At 35.3% G+C, this 21,658-nt stretch overlaps 1 protein-coding gene and 1 pseudogene across 6 annotated transcripts in view; one reads left to right on the top strand and one right to left on the bottom strand.

Annotated features, from left to right (window-relative positions):
• The window catches only part of BRIP1 (BRCA1 interacting DNA helicase 1), a 187,126-nt gene that overhangs the window by 87,132 nt on the left and 78,336 nt on the right, over nt 1-21,658 (bottom strand). For all 5 annotated transcript variants that reach the window (XR_014014065.1, XM_081220416.1, XM_081220413.1 and 2 more), the window contains 4 exons: nt 16,321-16,453; nt 8,132-8,286; nt 5,806-5,971; nt 5,548-5,688 (listed from right to left, as the gene is read on the bottom strand). Coding sequence is in view for 4 of the 5 variants with exons in the window: in XM_081220416.1 (XP_081076542.1) it covers nt 5,548-5,688; nt 5,806-5,971; nt 8,132-8,286; nt 16,321-16,453 (595 nt within the window). In the remaining variant the exon portion in view is untranslated. The remainder of the gene's footprint in view (nt 1-5,547; nt 5,689-5,805; nt 5,972-8,131; nt 8,287-16,320; nt 16,454-21,658) is intronic.
• LOC308606901 (protein tyrosine phosphatase type IVA 1-like) lies at nt 1,576-2,134 on the top strand (annotated as a pseudogene). The gene has a single exon. The product of its transcript is annotated as a protein tyrosine phosphatase type IVA 1-like (transcript).

The following is a 21,658-nucleotide window of genomic DNA, read 5'->3' as shown; positions in this document are numbered from 1 at the left end:
GTTCGTGCCCCGGTCCGGGAAGATCCCACATGCCGCAGAGCGGCTGGGCCCATGAGCCATAGCCGCTGAGCCTGAGCGTCCGGAGCCTGTGCTCCGCAATGAGAGAGGCCACAACAGTGAGAGGCCCGCCTACCACAAAAAAAAAAAAAAAAAAAAAAAAGTCATGAAAGACAGAAAAAAAGGGCAAGGAAACTATTTTAAGGACTAAAGAGACATGAACTGGTACAGCCACTATGGAAAACTATATGGAGGTTCCTCAAAAAACTAAAAACAGAACTACCATATGATCCAGCAATTCCAATTCTGGGAGTATATCTGAAGAAAACAAAAACACTAATTTGAAAAGATACATGTACCCCAATATTCATAGTAGTGTTATTTCCAACAGCTAAAGATATGGAAGCAACCTAAATGTCCATCACAGATGAATGGATAAAGAAGATGTGGTACACACACACACACACACACACACACACACACACACACAATGGAAGAGTACTCAGCCATAAAAAAGAATGAAATCTTGCCATTTGCAACAACATGGATGGACCCGGAGGGTATTAGGCTAAGTGAAATAAGTCAGACAGAGAAAGACAAATACTGTATGTTATCACTTACATGTGGAATCTAAAAAATACAACACAAATGAATATAACAAAACAGAAAAGATTCCCAAATAGAACAAACTAGTGGTTACTAGTGGGGGGAAGGGCAAGATAGGGGTAGGGAATTAAGAGGTACAAACTACTATGTATAAAATAAATAAGCTACAAAGATATATTGTACCGCATAGGGATAATAGCCAATATTTTATAACTTTAAATGGAGTATAAACTTTAAATGGAGTTTTTATAATCTATAAAAACTTTGAATCACTATGTTGTACACCTGAAACTAATACTGTAAATCAACTATACTTCAGTCTAAAATAAGAAAGAAAAAAAAAAACTAAAGAGACTTGAAAACCAAATGCAATGTATAATACTTGACTGGATCCTGAATCAAGAATAAGAAAAATAAACAGGTATAAAAGACACACTGGGAGCATTCGGTGCCCTGAGAGTGAAGCTACAAGAGTGGACGTTTCTTGGGATAACCAAACCTACGCCAAGAGAACAGGCTAGAGAGAGGCAGTTCTGTGGTGTTCTTGGTCACACATTTATGGAGTTTCTGAACGGCTGGAGACTACTGCCAGGCATAGCACAACCTCTATGCAGACAAGTGAACTGTAGAAATTCATTACTACTCCACCAAGAAGCCCCCATAAGAGTGGCTAACCTTGACACAGAAGTGTTGAATTGAAATCCACGGAGAATTTTTTACAAAAGTTCTGACATTGATGGGGTAAACCTCAGTGCACTCCCTTTCTATTGCCTCAGTATTACTGGATTGAAGAATTGCTGCTTCTTGTTAGGAGGTCCATTTCATTTCCCATTACTCCCAACTTCATACTCGAAAGCACTGAGAATTTCAAGTGGAGTATATTGAAGTAGACTCAGTTTATTTGCATCATTTCTGTATTCAATTTTAAAAATTCTTTCATAACCCTATTGAGTGTTTTTTAACAAAATTAACATGGCTCGAATGAACCGCCCAGCTCACGTGGAAGTCACTTACAAGAACATGAGATTTCTCATTACACACAATCCAACTAATGCAACTTTAAACAAATTTATAGAGGAACTTAAGAAGTATGGTTACCACAATAGTAAGAGTATGTGAAGCAACTTATGACACTACTCTTCTGGAGAAAGAAGGCATCCATGTTCTTGATTGGCCTTTTGATGATGGTGTACCACCATCTAACCAGATGGTTGATGACTGGTTAAGTCTTGTGAAAATTAAGTTTCATTAAGACCCTGGTTGTTGTATTGCCTTTCATTGTGTTGCAGGCCTTGGGAGAGGTCCATTGCTTGTCGTCCTAGCATTAATTGAAGCTGGAATGAAATATGAAGATGCAGTACAGTTCATAAGACAAAAGCGGCATGGAGCTTTTAACAGCAAGCAACTTTTGTATTTGGAGAAGTATCGTCCTAAAATGTGGCTGCGCTTCAAAGACTCCAATGGTCATAGAAACAACTGTTGCATTCAATAAAACTGGGGTGCCTGATGCCACTGCTTGGAAGTGGAACCTAGACAGACGGAATCTGTCGTACATGTTAGCCAGCACATTGGCTTGGTAAAGTCTGATGAAACTTCCATAGGAGTGTCGAAAAGCAGTTTTACCAGCCACAAGCCTGGCAGAATTGCAACCTCTATGCTTGGGTTATGATCAACCTACTTAGCCACTTAGCAAAGGATTCTTTCTGTTCAGCATTTAAAATGTGCTTATTGTTTGTACCAAATGACCTCTCCTGAAATCATGCAGTACTGAGTCATGTCTTTAAATCTGTTTCCATGCCAGAATCTTATCAATATATAAGAAATTTAGAAAGACTAGGTGCCAAAATACCCAGCACAATTCTTGTATATTTTTAGTATGATATACAACTAAAATCCCAGGAACTATGAAAACTCTGGACCTTATGTGGTTTATTCCTTCCAGCATTTCCAATGTAGAAAGTAGGGCCTATGAGGTTATTTGCTCACGATATGTTTACATCTTCCACATTCATACCAGTATACATGAGATTTGCTCTTTTTTTAAATTAACCAAGTCTTACAGTGATTATTTAATGTCTTTCTATAAAACTCATTTTGTGCTGTTATAGAAAATCTACATTGTACAGAAGCACATGTCTTTAACACCTCCAGACAAAAAAGCCTTACAGTTAATTTTAATGTTTGCACTTTGGGGTGTAACTTACAGGGAGGGCCTGAAAAAAGAATGGGAGGGGGCTATTAAGTATTTTTAGTAAAATGTTGCCTTTGTCTTGTGAAGAACATGTAGAATATGTACTTTAATTTAGTAAATATGTTTTTAAAAGGTAGAAAAGCTACTTTGTTATTGTAGCTAAAACAATTCTTAATCATAACATTTCTGAAATTCTTATAATTTTTTTTCAAACTTATCTGAAGTTGTTTACCAACTTATTTTTGTTTGAAGTGTGATTCCCAACCTCTCTTGCCAAAAAAAAAAGTGGGTTTCTGCTAATGAATTGAGCAGACATTTAATGTTTTATGTCTTTGGAGCTATGTAACTTAATATGTGGATACTTGACAATTTGTTTTATTATGTAATAGATAAAATGGTGATGAGTATTAACGTTAGCTCAACCATATATTTATACTGTCCTGGAACATGTGGTTATAGTTCTGTGGGAGAAATAATTTGTCAGTGTTCACCAGCTTGTAAAAATCTAGTGTGAGAGCTTAAACATTAAATAAATGATGAAATGCATTTATCATCAAAAAAAAAAGATACATTGGGAATATCTGGAAAAATATAGATTCTACTGTATCAATATTAAATCGCTTGGATATGATCATGATACTGTGGTTATGCAAGATTATGTACTTGTTCTTAGGAGAAACATGCTAAACTAATTAAGGGCAAGGTGTCACTATGTCTACAAATTACTTTCTAATACCATAACCAAAATTAATGTAATCATCAACATTTTGCAATATTACTCTTCTCTTCATTTGTCTCATATATATACAGATGCAAAATGTTAAGAACTGATGAATCTAGGTTAAGGATATAAAGATATTCACTATATTAATACTATTTTTTCCATTTTTCAAGTTATAATTTTTTAAATAAAAATTTGGGGTGATCAAGGAATGAATGAACAAACAAAATGTCACACACACACACACACACACACACACACACACACACACCTGGAATATTACTCAGCCTTAAAAAGGAAGGAAATTCTGATTCATGTTACAAGGATGAAACTTGAAGACACCAGGTTAAGCGAAATAAACTAATCACAAAAACCTTGTGATTCCACTTACATGAGGTATTTAGAATAGTCAAATTCATAAAAACAAAAAGTGGAATGGTGGTTACCAGGGGCTGAGAGGAGGGGGGAATGGAGAATTGTTGTTTAAGAATAGAATTTCAGTGTTGCTAGATGAAAAAGCTCTAGAGATTGGTTATATACAACAGCGTGAATATACTTAACAAAACTGAACTATACATTTAAAAATGGTTAAGATGGTAAGTTTTATGACATGTTTTTTACCACAATTAAAATAAAAAATAAACTTTTTAAAAGTTGGGGGAAATATAACAGAATCCAGCTGAACTAGCATTATTATTATTGTTAATTATTATTTAGCGACATTACAGGTTAAACGGGCTTTTGTGCACTAGATTGAGAACACAGAACCTATAATAACATTCTTTTGAAAAAATATATGCTGAATTTACTAATAACTTTCCATATGTATTTGAACCTCTAAGGAAAATATCCTGAAAATGTGCAACATATATTTTTCCTTTGCTACTGCTTATAGCAATGTTTCTATACAGGAGCATTCTGGATTTTGGAAAGCAAAATCCTTGGTTATATAGGAGTTTAGCATTCAAGGCTCTCACCTACTAAATGCCAGTAATTTCCAAAAATACTTCTTGGTTGAAAACTATAGCTCTTTATAAAGAATTAGAATTGTATTAGGCCCACAGGTGGTATTAAGCATGTAGCTAACCACTTTAAATTACTTCCTAAAAAGAAATAGAAGGCAGACTGACAAATGACAATCCAAACATTCTTAGGAAAATTAAAGTAACATTTACATTGTATTGTTATAAAAAATTAAAATCTGGGCTTCCCTGGTGGCGCAGTGGTTAAGAATCTGCCTGCCAGTGCAAGGGACACAGGTTCGAGCCCTGGCCCGGGAAGATCCCACATGCCGCAGAGCAACTAAGCCCGTGCGCCACAACTACTGAAGCCTGCGCGCCTAGAGCCCGTGCTCCACAACAAGAGAAGCCACGACAATGAGAAGCCTGTGCACTGCAACGGAGAAGCCCCCACTCACCGCAACCAGAGAAGCCCACAGACAGCAATGACAACCCAACACAGCCAAAAATAAAAACAAACGAATAAATAAATAAATAAATAATAAAATTAAAATCTTAAGTCACAGGATTCATAAGAATATTTTTAATTCATTTCAGATATGCAAACGTGCTGAACACTTGCTAACTAATACCAGGTATTAATCTAGGTGCAGTGGAAAGATGAGGATGTAAAGATTAGAATAAGGATATACCATAGTTTAATGGAAAAGAAAAACACAAATAATTAAACAATTAGGAACTACAGTAAAAAAAGAAAGTTGAATTTTTGTTTTCTTTTTCATTTTCATTAAAAAACTTAAAACTTATTTAAATAAGGAAATTGCAATAAGGTCTTTGCCTTGAAAGTGTATATTTTTACTCACTGGGTTGAAGGAATGCTATTTATTCGTATTTCCTTTTGTTGACACTACCAAGTAGCTGACAAATTTTCCTTTATTCTAAAACTGAAATGTTGACTTTCCTATCAGGATTTGTTTGCCAGTACTTCAGTTACCTTTTAATTTGTTTATAAATTATACTGAGGTAAAAAGACTAAGAGCCTTCAAAAAAAAAACAACAACAAAAAACCTAACCTGTGAGTTATTAATGACATGATTAGCCTCCAGTTGGATAGTAAATGTAACACCAAGTTCTGATGAAAAGGATTTCATTGGTGATAATGTCCCAGATGTCAAAACAATCGTCCAAACCTTGCCATTAATATCTGAAAAGGCCTAAAAGGAAACAACATTAGATACATAAAATCATCTTTAAAACAGTCAAGCACATTTATTTAATTGTTGGTATTGAGCAAGAAGACAGAATTGTCATTTACAGCATGATAAGCTTACCACAGCTGGATTTAAGCACCAAAAATTCAGCACATGAACTGCTGTTTTCTGTCGTAAACGTTTCTTATTTTTTGGTAGAACCAAGAACCCATTTTTATCTGAAGTATCAGTCTGATTTATCCAAGAGTAAGTCTGTTGAATAGCGACTTTATAATCATCTGCAAATCTAAATAAAAATAAAATGGTAATTAAATGGGAAAATTTTAGATAACATTGTCCCCCACCAACAACACACACCACTAAAATTCAGTAATCCTGATAGAAATAAGGCATTAAACCTTAGTCAGTCCCCCCTTACAGAGGTTAGATATCACTTAAATATCACCCTTTATCACTTCCCATCCCTATGTTCAAACATTACATAAATCATGGCAGAGTCCGAATTAAAATGTAAGCCTCCTAACTCCTAGTTCAGAGCTCTTTGCATTCTATGTTACATCATTAGTTATAAAATAGTTAACAGTATTATTGTTAAAGAAACTAAAAAGTGGGTTAAACTTCTTTATTGTATGAGAAAATAGAAAGACAATTTTTACTGAAATTTTAGGAAACTAATTTTTAAGTTCCTTTGAAATGTGGATCTCAGTCTTCATCTATTTTTAATGAAAGTACTAAACCAGATGATCTCCATGATCCCATCCAGCTTATAATTTCTCTCAATAAGAGGTTATAAACATCTAAACTTAAACAGAATAAAATTTGGTATTCTCTACCATGTCCTCACGGTAATACTGACTGTTAATTTTACCCTTAGAGAGATCAGAATTCAAAGTTCAAGTCGGGAACCCTGCACTATGTGGAGGGAATTTTATAAAAATACTGGGACCTAAAAACTATAAAACTTTTAGAAGAAAACATTGGGGAAAATCTTCATGACATCATATTTGGCTATGTTCAATGGATCCCAAAAGCACAAGCAATAAAAGAAAAAAAATCGATAAATTGGACTGCATCAAAATTTCAAAACTTGTACATCGAAGAATACTATCAAGAGAGTGAAAAGAGAACCCACAGAATGGGAGAAAATATTTGTAAAGCAAATATCTGATAAAGGATTAATATGCAGAATAACTCCTACAACTCAACAACAAAAACCCCATTTAAAAATGGACAAAGGACTTGAGTAGACACTTCTCCAATGAAGATATAGAAATGGACAATAAGCACATGAAAAGATGCTCAACATCTCTAGTCATTAGGGAAGTGTAAATCAAAACCTTAAGGAGATACCACTTTATACGCATTAGGCTGGCTATGATCCAAAAAGCAAAAAATAACAAGTATTGGCAAGGATGTAGAGAAATTGGGAACTCTTGTGCATAACTATGTGAATCTAGAATGTGCAGCTGCTATGACAAATAGCACACTGGCTCCTCAAAAAGTTAAATACAGAATTACCATATAATCCTGCAATTCTACTGCTAGGTATGTACCCAGAAGAACTGAAAGCAGGCACTCAAACAGATACTAGTACATCAATGTTCACTGCAGCATGATTCACAATACGCAAAAGCTAGAAACAATACAAATGCTTATCAATGTAAGAATGGGTAAACAAAATGTGATATATACACATGGAATATTATTCAGCCATAAAAAGGAATGACATATGTTACAACATGGATTAACCTTGAAAACATTAGATTGTATGATTCCACTTATATGAGACACCTGGAAAGGGCAAATCCATAGAGATGAAAGTAGGATAGAGGTTACCAAAGGCTGTGGTGAGAGGGAAATGGAAGACACTGTTTCATGGATATAGAGTTCCTATTTGGGATGATGAAGAAGTTCTAGAAATTGACAGTGATGGTAGTTGTACAACACTGTGAACATACTTAATGCTATTAAAATGTACACTTAAAAATGGTAAATTTTATATTGTGTATATTTTACCATAAAAAAACACTTAAAAAAATACTGGAACCAGGTAGTACTATAACTTAAGGAGTAGTGTGCAGGGAGTTGACTGCTTTTCATTTCCCACATTTCATTAAATAGAGGATTTACACAATAAGAGAGACTTTCTGACACTGGAAGAAACATCTAGATTATACTTAAAAGAAAACTTAAATTTAGTCTTAGAGGACTTTAATGCTGAATTAATTAATTGTATTTATTTACTGGTTTCAATACTCATTTTCATTAATAAAAACTAACATCAATTGACTGAGTCTGTGCCAGTAAGTAAGAGCAATATTTATACCACTTGTTTATCACTATCCCATGTACTCATATAAAATTAGTAGGTATTAAACACATGCTAGCACCCAATAAGGCTAATATTTTTAAGAGGAAGAATACAGACCAGATTATCTTCACTTACCTGCTATTTTGCCTAAAAAGATAGTCAAGCACCATAAAAAGTCCTTTGAGCATTATTTGAGTTGAAGCACTAATAACAGGTACTTCTCTTGCCTCCTCTTTACCATGAACTGATGAGACTTTTTCTTCTTTTTGAAGGATAGCAGAAAAATGTCCCTATAAGGAATTACCATATTAAGTGTACGGGGTGGGGGAAGAGGGGGAAAACAAAATTCTTAAAACTGTAATAAAACCCAAATGAAATATACATTGAAATTTTAGTCAAACATTAATACACAAATGCTAACAATATATTTTGAACTCCCATATATTCTTAAATTCTCTTCAAAGACTTAAATAAGAAGTTACACATTTAGGAGGTTCATTACTTCTTCAGGCAACTAGGGTTTTATTCAGTGCCTTTCAAAAGCAATGAACTGAATAAAAATGTACCAAATAGTTTTTAAAAAGCTTAAAAGATTTGATATGCCACTTAAATGCCTGAATTATTTCCAGGGAGTACTCTGATGCTGAGAATAATATGACTATGTGACAAGCAAAAGTAAAACAACAACTCAAAGAAAGAATACATGCTAGATACAAAATGTATGCTAACTGGCTCATTAGTTTTTACATGGCTCGTAAGCTTAAATACAGATAGAAGTGTGGACATTAAGACAAAATAATAAAACAGAAAAGTATGTTTTCCCAGATTGTGAAAGACAAAAACCCTGAATATTGAAGCAATAAAAGATACTGGTGACAACTCTGATGTTTGACAATAAAATTTGTGTTCAATGAAAATAAAATGGGAAAATAGTTAAGATAAATAAGACAGATAAATTTCAATATTCAGATATATTGTGAAATAATAGACATTTAAAAAAGTAAAATCAGTCTCTACTGAACAAAACTTTAAAGGATACAAATATATTTTCCAAAAAGAAACAAAGAACAAAAAAGACAACATGAACTTGGAAAAACATTAGGCACTACAAATTATTAATGATACTAATGAAAAACAAGTATTAAATTGTTCTTTTTAAAAAATCAAGTTCCCTGAGAAACACCTTACAAGAAGGCTACTATTCCTCTCCAACACTGGCAGACAACTGGCAATTTACTCTATAAAACTACGGAACTTCTGAACTCCTGAAGGTAAGGTACTGTAGTAAAAACAAAAGGACTGAATGACATTCTACATATTGAACCATGAGACAACTCCAAGGCTACTTCTGGCTAGGTTACCTAAATAATGACAGCTGGGTTTATAGACAAATAGAAAACTAAGCAAATGGGGAAACACACACATACACAGACAGGTAATTATTACTTCACAGAAACCTAGAGTTGTATTAAAACTTTAATCAAGTAAGTTACATGAGATGACTATCATAAACTATGATAATATATATACATAATGATATGCACACTGAATAGTAATATAATTATGCTGAGAAAATGGAGAGTGAAGAAAGGGAAAGAAGGAGGGAGGAAAAGGAGAAAGGGAGGGACAGAGAGGAAAAGAGAGGGTGAGTATGAGAGCGTGTGTGTGTGTGTGTGTGTGTGTGAGAGAGAAAAGTGTGTGTGTGTAAAGGAGCTAAATCATCATCATACTTAATAGGAAGTCAATAGAGAATATCAAAAATGGAAAACTCGAAAGTAGCAGAATCCACATTATTTAGAAAATTGGGGTTAAACATCAGAGGAAGCCACTATAAGAGTTAAAAGAGCCACCGAGCATGAAAATTGGGACAGAGGAGTGGTGCAAATGAATGCTTTTCTTGATGGTAGTAATTGATCTTTAAATTATGTTCATACATTACTGTGGTAAAATTAACTTGTAAAAATTTAATAATCACACTGATGAATTTCTTAAGATCAAAGGAAATTTCCTTAACCTAATTTAAAAAATAACTAAAAATCCTACAGCATCTATGGAATGAGAAAAAGTATTTTCTTTTCTTTTCTTTTTTTTTTTTTTTGCGTTATGTGGGCCTCTCACTGTTGTGGCCTCTCCCGTTGCGGAGCAAGCACAGGCTCCGGACGTGCAGGCCCAGCGGCCATGGCCCACGGGCCCAGCCGCTCCACGGCACGTGGGATCCTCCCGGACCGGGGCACGAACCCGTGTCCCCTGCATCGGCAGGCGGACTCTCAACCACTGCGCCACCAGGGAAGCCCCGAGAAAAAGTATTTTCAAATCATATATTCAATACATTGTTCATATCCAGAATACATAAAGAACTTACAGTCAATAAAAGACAACACAATTTCAAAATGGGCAAAGGATTTGAATATAGATTTCTCCAGAGAAGATATATAAATGGACAATAAGCAGTTGAAAAACATGCTTGGCATTAGGAGTCATTAGGGAAATGAAAATCAAATCACATGAAGATACCACTTCATTCCCCCTGGGAAGTTTATAATAAAAAAGAGATAATAACAAGTGATGGTGAGGATGTGGAAGAAATTAGAATCCTCATACATTATTGATGGAATTGTAAAATGGTACAGCCCCTTTGGAAAAGTTTGGCAGTTCCTCAAAATGTTAAACATAGAGTTACCATATGGACCAGCAATTCTATTCTTAAGTATATACCCAAGAGAACTGAAAATACATGTCCACACAAAAATCTGTCTATGAATGGTCATAGCTGCATTGTTTACAAGAGCCAAAGAGTAGAAACAACTGATAATGGATAAATAAAATACAGTATATTCATAAAATGTAATATTATTTGGTAATAAAAAGGAATGAAGTATTGATAGATGAACCTACAACATAGATGAACCTTGAGAACATTACACAAAGTGAAAAAAGGCAGGCACAAAACACCACATATCGTGCTTCCATTAACGTAAAATGTCCAGAATGGGTGGATCCACAGAAAGAGAAAGTGGATTCGTGGTTTCCAGGATCTGGGGCAGGAGGCAATGGGAGTGACTAATTGCTAATGGGTACAAGGTTTCTTTCTGAGGTGATAAAAATGTTCTGAAATTACACAGCAGTGGTCGTTGCACAACTCTATGACTACATGAAAAACCACTGAATTGTATACTCTAAAAGGGTAAATTTCATGGCATGTGAACTGTATCTCTAACTGTTAAAAAAAATTTTTTTTAAATACAGCAGACATATTGCTAAATGGTGTAATACTAGTAATACAGTCCTTTTAAAGTAAGCAACAAGATTAGGATGTCTTTTTACTGTGATGAACCATGTACTGAAAGTTTAAGCTAGCAAAGTAAGAAATGAATAAAATGTGAAGGAAATGGAAAGAAAGAAAATAGTCATATTCATAGCCAGGATGACTGTCTACATAGAAAATTTAATCATCTACAGATGAACCTAGAGGATAGTCCAACAAAGTGGTTGATTATAAGAATCAACTATCATCCTTATACACCAATAACAATTAGAAAATGCAATTTTTGAATTATACCATTTGAAAAAGAAACAAACTTTAACTTACTCAGGAATAAATCTAACCAAAAGTACCTAAGACTTTCAAAAATTATAAAATTTTATTGAAAGATATATAGAAAGATAATAAATGATTAGAATTCTATCTTGTTCATGAATGGAAAAACTTCATATTGTACATAAGTCATTTCTTTCTAAATTAATCCGTAAATTCAATGCAATTCCAGTCAAAATTCCAATAGAATTGTTCATAGAAATTTATAAGCTAAGTCTAAAATTCAGATGGCAGAGTAAGGCGAAGAACAGCCAGGATCATTCCAAAGGAAAATCAAGTGAGGAGATATGCCCTACCATGCATCAGCATTTTTCTAATGCTACAGTGATTAATAAATAGGATAACTTAAATAAACAGAATCAAAGAACACAATAGAGTCCAGAAATAAGCGTATACATAAACGAAAATCAGATATGTGGCAGATGTGGCATTACAAATCAGAGTGAAATGGATGGATAATTTAGTAAATGATGCTGAGAAAATCCATACAGGAAATAAAATGGATTACATATCTCACAACATAAACAAAAATGAATCCCAGGCTGATTGAAAACACTTATTAAAAAAAACTTTAACACTTTTAGAAGAAAATGTTGCAGAACGTAAGAAAAGCTTGCTTAAACTCAAATACCACAATTCATAAAAGAAAAAAACAATGATACTTTTGAATGCACTAAAATTAAAAAACTTATTAAAAAAAACCATAAACAAACCATAGATAGAAGAATATACATGTAATACAATAAGCAACGAAGAATTAATATTTACCATATATAAAGGAAACAGAGATACATACAAATATATATTTTCAAGGATGTTCATATCAGAACCTTTTCTTATTCTGGGAAAACTGGCAACAACCTGTATTTCAAATGCCAGATTAGTCAAATAATTTAGAATATGTGCACTCACAAAAACGTTACACTGCAACTAAAAATCATGCGAAAGAATTTTTATTAAAATAGGGAAGTACTCATATTACTAAATGAAGAGGTAAAAATAAATATGTATCATCTCAAAAATTTATGTTAAGCGAATATATGCATAGAAGAAGACATAGGTAGACACAAATCTAAAAGTTAATAATAATCATTTTTAAGTTAACAAGTTTTATTTTTCCTCTATACCTTTCTCTGTATTTTCCAAGTTTTTTCCTTTGACATATATTTTATTTGTACATTTTTTATAGAGTGCACTAATCTTAAGTGTATAGGTCACTAAACACAAGCACATACACACACACACACACACACCTGTGTGTGTGATTTTAAATCAGGATTCAAAACATCCCTCGAATCCCAGAAAGTTCCCTTGTGTCCCTTCTCAGCCCAAACTACTCCTTACCCCTGCACTGGTAACCAGTATTCTGACTTCTATTAGCATAATTATGTTTGTCTGTTCTTAAATTTCATAAAAATGAAGCCATACAGTTTGTACTCTTTTGTGCTGGTTTCTCTTATGCAACTTTATGTCTGTAAGATTCATTCATATGGTTGTGGTGCCAGTGGTTCATTTTGTAAATTGCTGTATAGTAGTCTACTGTATGAATATCCCACAATTTATTTAACCCATTTTACTGTTGATAGGAAAAGTCTTTAGAATGCAAAAAGTTTATGCAAAAAAATGAAAAAGTGTCATATGAAAAACTACTTATGATACATTGCACTTTAAAAATTCAGGGCAAAAATTATAAGTACAGTCTAAAATATATTTTTAATACTCATATGCCCATAATGCTAGTTCATGTTAGCAACAGTTCTTACCTTTTTTGGTTCAAAAACCTCTTTAAAACTATATGAGGAAAACTATAAAACTCTGATAAAAGAAATCAAAGATCTAAATAAATGGAGAGATACTCCATGTTCATGGATAGGAACACTCAATATTGTTCAGATGTCAGTTCTTCCCAGATTGATTTACAGATTTAATGCAGTCCCAATCAAAATCCCACCAAGTTACTTGGTGGATACTGACAAACTGATTCTGACGCAGAGAGCTCGGTCTCTGTGCACCGTGCCAAACTGAATCTTGAAGACAAGAGTTTTAGGTGAAGTAGAAGAGGATAGCTTTATTGCTTTGCCACTCAAAGGGAGATACAGCAGGCTCATGCCCCTGAAAAACTGTGTCCCCCACCCCGGAGGATTTGGTGAGGGGTTTTATAGCAATAGTTCAAGGATGGGGTTGCTGACAAGATTAGGGTGTGTGCAGGGCCTGTACTCCTTTGATCTCGTCTCAGCTGGTCTCCTAATCTTGATTAGCTTCTCTGGTTCCTTTAATCTTGCCTCCGGTAGTTTCTTGGCTTCTCCTCCCTTGTCTCTGCATCCCCTCCCTTCCCTAGCAACTGTTCCAATCTGCCCTTTGGAACCCAGGGAAGGTCATGGTGGCTGGAGTCGGTTCCCTATATACAAGAAATGGGGGACAGAAAGGCCTCCATGCCCAGGAGCTCCACAGGGCCTCAGTTTCAATTCTAAGTTTATATGGAAAGATGAAAGACTCAGAATAGCAAACACAATGCTGAAGAACAAAGTCAGAGGACTGACACTACCTGACTTCAAGACTTACTATAAAGCTACAGTAATCAAGACAGTGTGGAACTGATGAAGTAACAGACAAGTATATCAATGGAAAAGAATAGAGAGCCCAGAAATGGGCCAACACAAATATAGTCAACTGATCTTTTGTCAAAGGAGCAAAGATAATCCAATGGAGAAAGGATGGTCTTTTCAACCAATGGTGACAGTAACATCTACATCCAAAGAAATGAATCTAGACACAGAACTTACACCCTTCACAAAAATTAACTCAAAATGGACCACAGACCTAAATGTAAAATACAAAACTATAAAACTTGTAGAAGAAAAGATAGGAGAAAACCTAGGTGACTTTGGGTTTGGTGATGAATTTTTAGTTGCAACACCAAAAGCAGGATCCATCAAAGAAAAAATTTTGAACTTTATTAAAACAAAAGAACTTATGCTCTATGAAAGACTCCATTAATAGGATGAAAAAACAAGCCACAGGCTGGAAGAATATATTTGCAAACACGTATCAGATGAAGGTCTTGTATACAAAATACCCAAAGAACTCTTAAAACTCAACAATAAGAAAACAAACAACTCAGTTAAAAAGTAGGCAAAATATCTGAAGAGATACCTCACCAAATAAAATATGTAGATGGAAAATAAGCATGTGAAAAGATGCTCCACATCACATGTCATTAGGGAAATGTAAATTAAGACAACAATGAGATACTACTACATATCTATTAGAATGGTTAACATTGAAAACACTGACAACACCAAATGTTGGCAAGGATGTGGAACAACAGGAACTCTTATTCACTGCCTGTGGGAATGTAAAATGGTACAATCACTTTGGAAGATAGTTTAGCAGTTTATTGCAAGCTAAACATAGTCTTACCAAACAATCCAGCGATTGTGCTCCTAAGTATTTATCCAAATGAGCAGGAAGTATGTCCATACAAACACATGCACACAAATGTTTATAGCAGCTTTAGTCATAATTGCCGAAACTTGGAAACCACCAATATGTCTTTCAGTAGGTAAATGGATAAACAAACTGTGGTACATACATACAATAAACATAGTTCAGAAATAAAAAGGAATGAGTTATCAAACCACAAAAAGACATGGAGGAACCTTAAATGTATACTGTTAAGTGGAAGAAGCCAGTCTAAAAAGACCACATACTGTATGATTACAACTATATAACGTTCTGGAAAAGGCAACACTATGGAGTCAGAAAAACAAAAAAATCAGTGGTTGCCAGAGGTTCAGCAGAGGTAATAAAGCATGTTGAAGGGATGAATAAGTGCAACACAAGATTTTTAAGGCAATGAAAGTATTCTGTATGATTCTTTAACGGTAGATACGTGACTTTATGTTTTCATAACAACTCAAAGAACTGTACGTACAACACAAAAAGTGTACCCTAACATAAACTACGGACTTTAGTTAAAAATAATGTAACCAATATTGGTTCAATTGTAATAAACGTACTACTATTGCAAGATGTTAATAATAAGAGAATCTATAGTATCTGTGAATATGTGTGTGGTTGGGGGTGGTGGTATATGAGAATTCTGTCCTTTTTGCTCACTTTTTCTATAAACCTATAACAACCACTTTAAAAGTAAAGTCAATTAATATAAATAAATAAGAACAAAAAGAGAAAGTAAAAACATTCTCACATGCAAAAAACACAAAAAAACAACCCCAAACAAACACTCTTGAGAATAATGTAAGTCATGAAGGTTCTATCTAGAAAAATGTACAAAAGTAAATACTCATAAAATTTTCAATGTAATTTCATAAGGCTCACAGTATCCCACAGCCCACCCATAACCTCTATATACCCAGGTTTATAACCTCTAAGTTAAGGAGAATAAAACATGAATTTCTTATCTTTTTATTTTCCAAATTTTTAACTTTTATAATTGACAAAATATTTATAACCTAAAAATACTGACTTCTTTTAGCTTTAAATAAAGCAATTAATTCTGTATTAATTAAGTCGTATATCCTTCAAACTAATAATGCTATTTTTCATCCATAATTTATGCCATCACTTAAAGATTATCAAACTTACATAATAAAATTTTGAAACAATTAACTAGCTACTTTTTTTTTTTTTACTCTGGATTAACCATTCACTATTAAGTCATTTCTAATTCACTAAATAAATTTCACAGGTAGAAAAAAAAACTTACCTGCAAAATGGGAAAAGTAGCAGTGGTTATGCCCATTTTGTGTAAATTTAAGACCATTTCACTTCCACTCCATACTTTACAGGATGATTCATAATCCCTTTCCACAAGATGTTCAGAGTTTGCTTCTAACCAACTGTAATAAAATAAAACAATTCCATCAACCAGTATCATCCTTATGTGCACTACTTCAACAGAGCAAAGAGAAATGTAATACATTGATCTGTATTCCTTGAAGCTCTGAGCACATATATGTGGATTAATTAAGACACATTTTATTTTATTTTTTATTTATTTTTTTGCGGTATGCGGGCCTCTCACTGTTGCGGCCTCTCCCGTTGTGGAGCACAGGCTCCGGACGCGCAGGCTCAGCGGCCATGGCTCACGGGCCCAGCCGCTCCGTGGCATGTGGGATCTTCCCGGACCAGGGCACAAACCCGCGTCCCCTGCATTGGCAGGCGGACTCTCAACCACTGCGCCACCAGGGAAGGCCAAGACACATTTTAAATAGCATGCATGTTTCACATTGCAAAATAAATATACAGCTAAAAAAGTAAGCTTTTACTCAAAAAAGAGAAAGATGCATGTGGTTCCCCATTTGTGTTTTGTGGATTCACACTGCTTTACTTGTTTGTCTCTCCAACTGACAGTCAGGTCTTAGGAGCTTATCCCAAATGCACATAAAAGGAAATACAAATAAGCCTAATAGGGATTTCCCTGGTGGCACAGTGGTTAAGAATCCGCCTGCCAATGCAGGGGACATGGGTTCGAGCCCTGGTCCGGGAAGGTCCCACATGCTGCGGGGCAACTAAGCCTGCATGCCACAACTACTGAGCCTGTGCTCTAGAGCCCATGAACCACAACTACTGAGCCGGCCTGCCACAATTACTGAAGCCCGCATGCCTAGAGCCCGTGCTCTGCAACAAGACAAGCCACCTCAGTGAGAAGCCCACACACTGCAACCAAGAGTAGTCCATGCTCGCCTCAACTAGAGAAAGCCCACGCACAGCAACGAAGACCCAACACAGCCAAAAATCAAATAAATAAATAAATAAATAAATAATTTAAAGCCTAATAAAAAGATTATAGTGTTAAATATTAACACAAAAAAGAGAATTGCTAGAAAATATATAAATATATTCATTTACACACACACACACACACACACACACAGAGACATTTGTACATTCAGTGAGTGCTTAAATGCCTATATTATGCCAGACACTATACTGGATAGTGGAAACACAGCAGTAAATAAAATAGGCAAGGTCCTTATTCTCATGGAAATTAGACTCTACTAAGAGAGACAGAAATAAACTCAGAAACAATTCCATGAACAAGACAATATCAGGTAGTGACAGTGATATAATGAAAATAAACTGGATTAATGTAATCTAACTGCTACTTTAATTTGAATGTCAAGAAAGCTCTTCTTGAGGTGACATATATTCTAACTGAATACAAAAAGTATCCAGTCATGGGAGGATCAGGGTAAAAAGAGTACTCCAAGTAGAAGAATACCTGGTGCAAAGATCCTCAGGTGATTTAACAAATTTTGCTTATTTAAAGACCCAAAAGAAAGCCAATGTAGTTGGACCACAATGGGCAGAAAGGAATAATGGTATGAGCAATGTTAGAGTGATAAGCAGGAATCAGATCATGTTGGGCCAGGATAAAAAGTCTGGATTCTCTTCAGAGTGCAATGGGAAGATTTTAAACAGAAAATTTTAAATGAGAGATAATCTATTTTAAGTGTTTAAAAGATGATTCCAGTTTATAAGCCAGAATGGATTATAGAAGAAAGACAAAAATGAAAGGAGAGACCGATTAGGAGGCTGTTACAGCTGTTCTAGTTGAGGGATGATTCTGGGATGACAGGTATGAGATTGAAGGATTTGGGATATATTGTGTAGGTGGCATTTATAAAACTTACTGATGAATTGGATGAGGTGAGGCAGTAATCAAGGATAATACTTAGATTTTTGATTTGAGGAACTGGTTGGTACTATTTGCTTAGACAAGGAAGACACGGGCGGTGGGGGGGAGTACATAGGGGAAGGAAAGGAGTGTTTTGGAAAGTTGAAATTTTATATCCAAACAGAGATAGAAAGTACAGTTGGGTATATGAAAACGGCATTCCAGGGAGAGGTTGGAACAGACTCAGATTCAGGCCTCATTTGCACTGCTTTAGGGTTATGTAAATTAAGGAGAGTGTAGAACTAGAAAAGAAATGAGGTCCCAAGACCAAGCCCTGAGGTACTTCAACATTTAGACATCAAACAAAGTAAGAACTATCAAAAGCAACTGAGAAAGAACGAACTGTGAGGAGGAGGAAAACCAGAAGATGTCATGGAAGCCGTCTAGGAAAACACATTCCTGTGTGTCTGCTCTACTCACTACTTCACTTCTAACACCTCTGCTCTCTGCACGTATGTGGGTTTTTTTCCACACAGGCAATGCTCTGAGACATCAGATGGGTGTCCTATAATTCAATTCAATTTTGACACTAATTGGAGTTAGCACAGACCCTACTGGTTAAGCACTCAGTCTCATAAGACTGTCCCTCCCACCCCCAACCTCAGATGCCAGTTGTAAAAGTCCAGGTTGTCATCTGTGCTTCGGACCAAGCAGCTATAAATCAGACCCCCTCCTCGTGTTTGAGCATTTATTAGAACAGCTCACAGAAATCAGGAAAACATTTACTAGTTTATTATATAATAAAGGATTAACAACAGTCAGATGAAGAGATACATAGGGTGAGGTCTGGAAGGGTCCCAAGCACAGAAGCTTCTGTCCTTGTGGAGGTGAAGTGCACCCCACTCCAAGTACATAGGTGTGTTCACCAATGCAGAAGCTCTCTGAATCCTGTACTTTTGGTATTTTTATGAAGACTTCATTACAAAGACATGATGGAACATTAACTCAATATCCAGCCCTTCTCCTCTTCCCAGAGGGGAGGTGGGCTGAAAGTTCCAAGCTTTTAAACATGTCTTGGTCTTTCTAGTGACCAGACCCATCCAGGAGCCCACAAATCCATCACCTCATTAGAACAAAAGACAGACCTGTCATCCAGGAAATCCTAGGGGATTTAGGAGCTCTGTCAGGAACTGGGGCCAAAAATGAAATAGTAGAACAGAAAATGCTCTTAGTGCTCTTATCACTTAGGAAATTATAAAGGTTTTAGGACTTCTGTTCCAGGAACTGGGGACAGAGACCAATATATTGAATACATATTTTCTATTATTCCACAGAAGATAAGACAAAAACACTTTTCACAGAGGTGGTAGTCAACAGTATCCACCAATGCTGAGAGGCTAAGTAAAATAACAGAAAAATAACCTTTGCACTTAGCAATCTCTGGATCATTGGAGATCTTGATAAGAACAGTTTCAGTAGAATTATGCAGACAGCAACACTACTGGGATGGATAAGGAAAGAATGGGAAGTGAGAAAATAGAATCAGCAACTATAGACAACTCTTTCAACAAATTATGCTGTGAAATAGAAATGACAAACTTCTACATGGTAAAAATACCACAAGGAAAGACACAAGCATATAGCAAAATGGAGGGGAAAATGTTTGCAACTCTTATCACAAGCAAAGGGCCAATTTACAAAGAACATCTAAAAATCAATAAGAAAAAGAACCATAAAAACAAGAACAAAAAAAGGACAGAAATGTCAACAGAGAGTTGACAGAAAAGGACATATATATGGCCCTTAAAAATGCTTAATCTCACATTAAGAGAAATGTAAATGAGGGACTTCCCTGGTGGTCCAGCAGTTAAGACTCTGCACTCCCAATGCAGGGGCGCAGGTTCGATCCCTGGTCAGGGAACTAGATCCCGCATGCTGCAACTAAAGATTTCGCATGCCGCAGCAAAGATCCCATGTGGCACAGCAAAAATCCCACGTGCGACAACTAAGACCTGGTGCAGCTAAATAAATAAATACATTTTTTTAAAAAAAAAGAAAAATGTAAATGAAAAGTACACTGGGATACTTTTCACCCATCAGGTTAGAAAAAAAACAACTTTCATATTCTCATACATTGCTGGTCAGGGTATAAATTAGTCTTCCACTCACCCATCTACTGTGTAAATTTTTTTTAAATACCTATCAAAATTACATGTAGATCTATGCTTTGACCCAAGAATCCCACTTCTAAAAATGTTGCTATAGATATACTCCGAGACATATGAAAGGGCATATGTTCAAAGTTATTCGTTACAGCAATGTAATAGCAAAAGATTGTAAAACAACCTCAATATCTACTATCAGAGGCTGGTTAAATAAATCACTGTACATCCATGCAATGGAATTCTAGACAACTATTTTTTTAAAACTGAGAAGCTTTCTAGGTCTTGATATGGAAAGATCTCCAAAATATATTGTTAAGTGAAAAGGCAAGATACAGAAAAATGTACATATAAAGTACAATGCCTATAGTTAACATATACAATACATTGTATTGTATACTTAAAAGTTTGCTAAGAGGGTATGTCTTATATGAAGTGTTCTTATCACAAATAATAAATAAAGAGGGCAGAAGGAAACTTCTAGAGGCAATGAGTATGTTTATGTTAAAAACCGTGGTGATGGTTTCACAGATGTATACTTATCTCAAACTCATCAAGTTTTATACATTAAATATTAATAGTTTTATATATGTCAATCATACCTCAATAAACTGGCTTTTAAAAAATAAAACATATATATATATTTTGGGGGGGCTGCACTGGGTCTTCGTTGCTGCGCACGGGCTTTCTCTAGTTGCGGTGAGTGGGGGCTAGTCTTTGTTGTGGCGCGCAGGCTTCTCATTGCAGTGGCTTCTCTAGTTGTGGAGCGTGGGCTCGAGGCGCGCGGGCTTAGTTGCTCCGCAGCATGTGGGATTGTCCCAGACCAGGGATTGACCCATGTCCCCTGCATTGGCAGGCAGATTCTTAACCACTGCGCCACCAGGGAAGACCCAAAAATAAAATATATTTTATGTTTAAAATGGAGAAGAAAAAAGTGTATGTATAGCATGCTATCATTTGGGTAAAAAGGAGGGATAAGAGAAAGTATCTATATTGACTCATTTTTGCATAAATATGAACTAAATGATAAACTTGTTCAGGAAGACAGAAATTAAGCAGATGGAAGATGGGGTGGGAAAAAGGTTTTTACAATATAAATTTGTAAACCTCTTATGTTCGAACATGTGGGTGTATAAACATGCAAATTTTAAAAAAATATATACTGTGAAGGGAACAGAAAAGTGCTGCAATAAATGGAACGGGATGTAGTGTCAGGTAAGGCTTTTTTCTAAGGTAAAGAGATTCTAGATCAACAACATAAC

Source organism: Mesoplodon bidens (genome assembly GCF_964165515.1).
Source record: "Mesoplodon bidens genome assembly, chromosome: 19".
NCBI lineage: Eukaryota > Metazoa > Chordata > Mammalia > Artiodactyla > Ziphiidae > Mesoplodon > Mesoplodon bidens.
This window is presented reverse-complemented; position numbering and strand designations above follow the sequence as displayed.